The 1,895-nt window shown below is 53.0% G+C and overlaps 1 protein-coding gene across 1 annotated transcript in view; it reads left to right on the top strand.

Annotated features, from left to right (window-relative positions):
* The window catches only part of LOC105888186 (P2X purinoceptor 6), a 17,780-nt gene that overhangs the window by 12,446 nt on the left and 3,439 nt on the right, over window positions 1-1,895 (top strand). Inside the window, exons 3-6 of the mRNA XM_012812673.1 lie at window positions 4-143; window positions 223-303; window positions 386-527; window positions 606-732. Coding sequence (XP_012668127.1) covers window positions 4-143; window positions 223-303; window positions 386-527; window positions 606-732 — 490 coding nt within the window. The remainder of the gene's footprint in view (window positions 1-3; window positions 144-222; window positions 304-385; window positions 528-605; window positions 733-1,895) is intronic.

The raw sequence follows: 1,895 nt of genomic DNA on the forward strand, positions 1-1,895 counted from the left end.
TAGGCCCTGTGGAGACTTAAGGGCCTGGAGTTCATCTTGTGTTTTCAAGGCATAAAAACAGGCCGGTGTGTGGCGTTCAATGGGACCCACAAGACCTGTGAGATCCGGAGTTGGTGCCCGGTGGAGAGTGGCACAGTGCCCACGTAAGCATCCACTCCACCCCCAGAGCAGGACCCCAAGCCTGGCAGAGGCCCTCACCTCCCTTCCCCTCCCCCCACTCAGGAAGCCCCTACTGATGCAGGCCCAGAACTTCACTCTGTTCATCAAAAACACTGTCACCTTCAGCAAGTTCAATTTCTCCAGGTAAGCAGGGGCAGGGACCAGCTGGCCCCAGACTTTCCCTGTCCTCTGCCTTGTCTGACATCACCTGCCTGGCCCCTTCTAGGTCCAATGCCTTGGAGACCTGGGACCCCACCTACTTCAAGCACTGCCGCTATGATCCACGCTCCAGTCCCTACTGCCCCGTGTTCCGCATTGGGGACCTTGTGGCCACAGCTGGAGGGACCTTTGAGGACCTGGCGTTGCTCGTAGGTCCTAGGGCAGAGGGTTAGGCTTCCCGGAGGACTCTGGGAGAGGGTTTTAGGCCCAAGCCACTGGTGGAGCAGTGGTGTACTGTGTGCAGGGCGGCTCTGTGGGCATTAGTGTCTGCTGGGATTGCGACCTGGACACTGGGGGCTCTGACTGCCAGCCCCACTACTCCTTCCAGCTGCAGCAGAGGAGCTACAACTTCAGGTGAGGCCCTCACTGTCCCCTGTGCCTGGCTGCCGTACTTTGGCAAGCTTGTCCCCTCCACCTGTCTCCCCTGGTGGGCAGGAGAGAACTACACCTGGGCCCAGACCTCAGCATACCCCACTGTGTGTGCAAGTGGGGGGTGCCAAGGGCAGGAGGGGTGTTCTCAGCCCTGCATCCCCAGCACAGGCTCTGTCCACCTCCCCACCTCAGCCATGAACCCCCCTCCCCATCATCTTCTCCCCACCTGCCTCTCCTCCACTCCACCCTACCTCCGCCACCTGCCCTGCACACATGGGAGGAGGCCTTTCATTTTTACCTTCCCCTTCAGGTTTTACCTCAAAAAATTAAAAAATGGATGTAAAAGTTCAAAGATTAGTACCATGAACACCTATATACCCTTCACCTGGCTTCACCAGACTTTATTTTACTGTTTGGCCGTGTTTGCTTTTTCCCTTGTGCAGAGTGAGCTGATAGATAGACTTAGTTTTCCAATGGAATTGAGCGTAGGTGCAAAACACCTGGACACTCACCCTTCTCAACACTGTCCTGAGAACAAGGACTTTCCCTTTGTGACTCCCATCCTATTGTTACCCTCAAGAAATTGACCATGTTGAGGCTGGGCGAGGGGGCTCACACCTGTACTCTCAGCCCTCTGAGCCCTCCTCCCGGCTTGAGCTGAGAAGTTTGAGACCAGCTTGAGCAAGAGTGAGATCCTGTCTCTACTAAAAATAAAAAAACTAGCTGGGTGTTGTAGTGGGTACTTGTAGTCCCAGCTACTCAGGAGACTGAGGCAAGAGGATCGCTGGATCCCAAGAGTTTGAGGATGCTGTGAGCTGTGATGATGCCATGACACTCTATCCAGAGAAACAGAGTGAGGCTTTGTCTTAAGAAAAAAGAAAATAAATTGACCGTGGGCAGAATAAATCTAATATTTAAATTTCCCCAGCTGTGTTAGTCATGGCACAAAATCATTGTACTTTTCCAATCCAGAATCTTATTTATTTTTTTTTGTAGAGACAGAGTCTCACTATGTCACCTTCTGTAGAGTGCTGTACTGTCACAGATCATAGCAACCTCAAACTCTTGGGCTTAAGTGATTCTCTTGCCTCAGCCTCCTGAGTAACGGGGACTACAGGCGCCAGCCACAACACCCAGCTATTTTT

This window comes from Otolemur garnettii, unplaced genomic scaffold, assembly GCF_000181295.1.
Source record: "Otolemur garnettii isolate 467f Iridium unplaced genomic scaffold, OtoGar3 scaffold00218, whole genome shotgun sequence".
NCBI classification, from domain to species: Eukaryota; Metazoa; Chordata; class Mammalia; order Primates; family Galagidae; genus Otolemur; species Otolemur garnettii.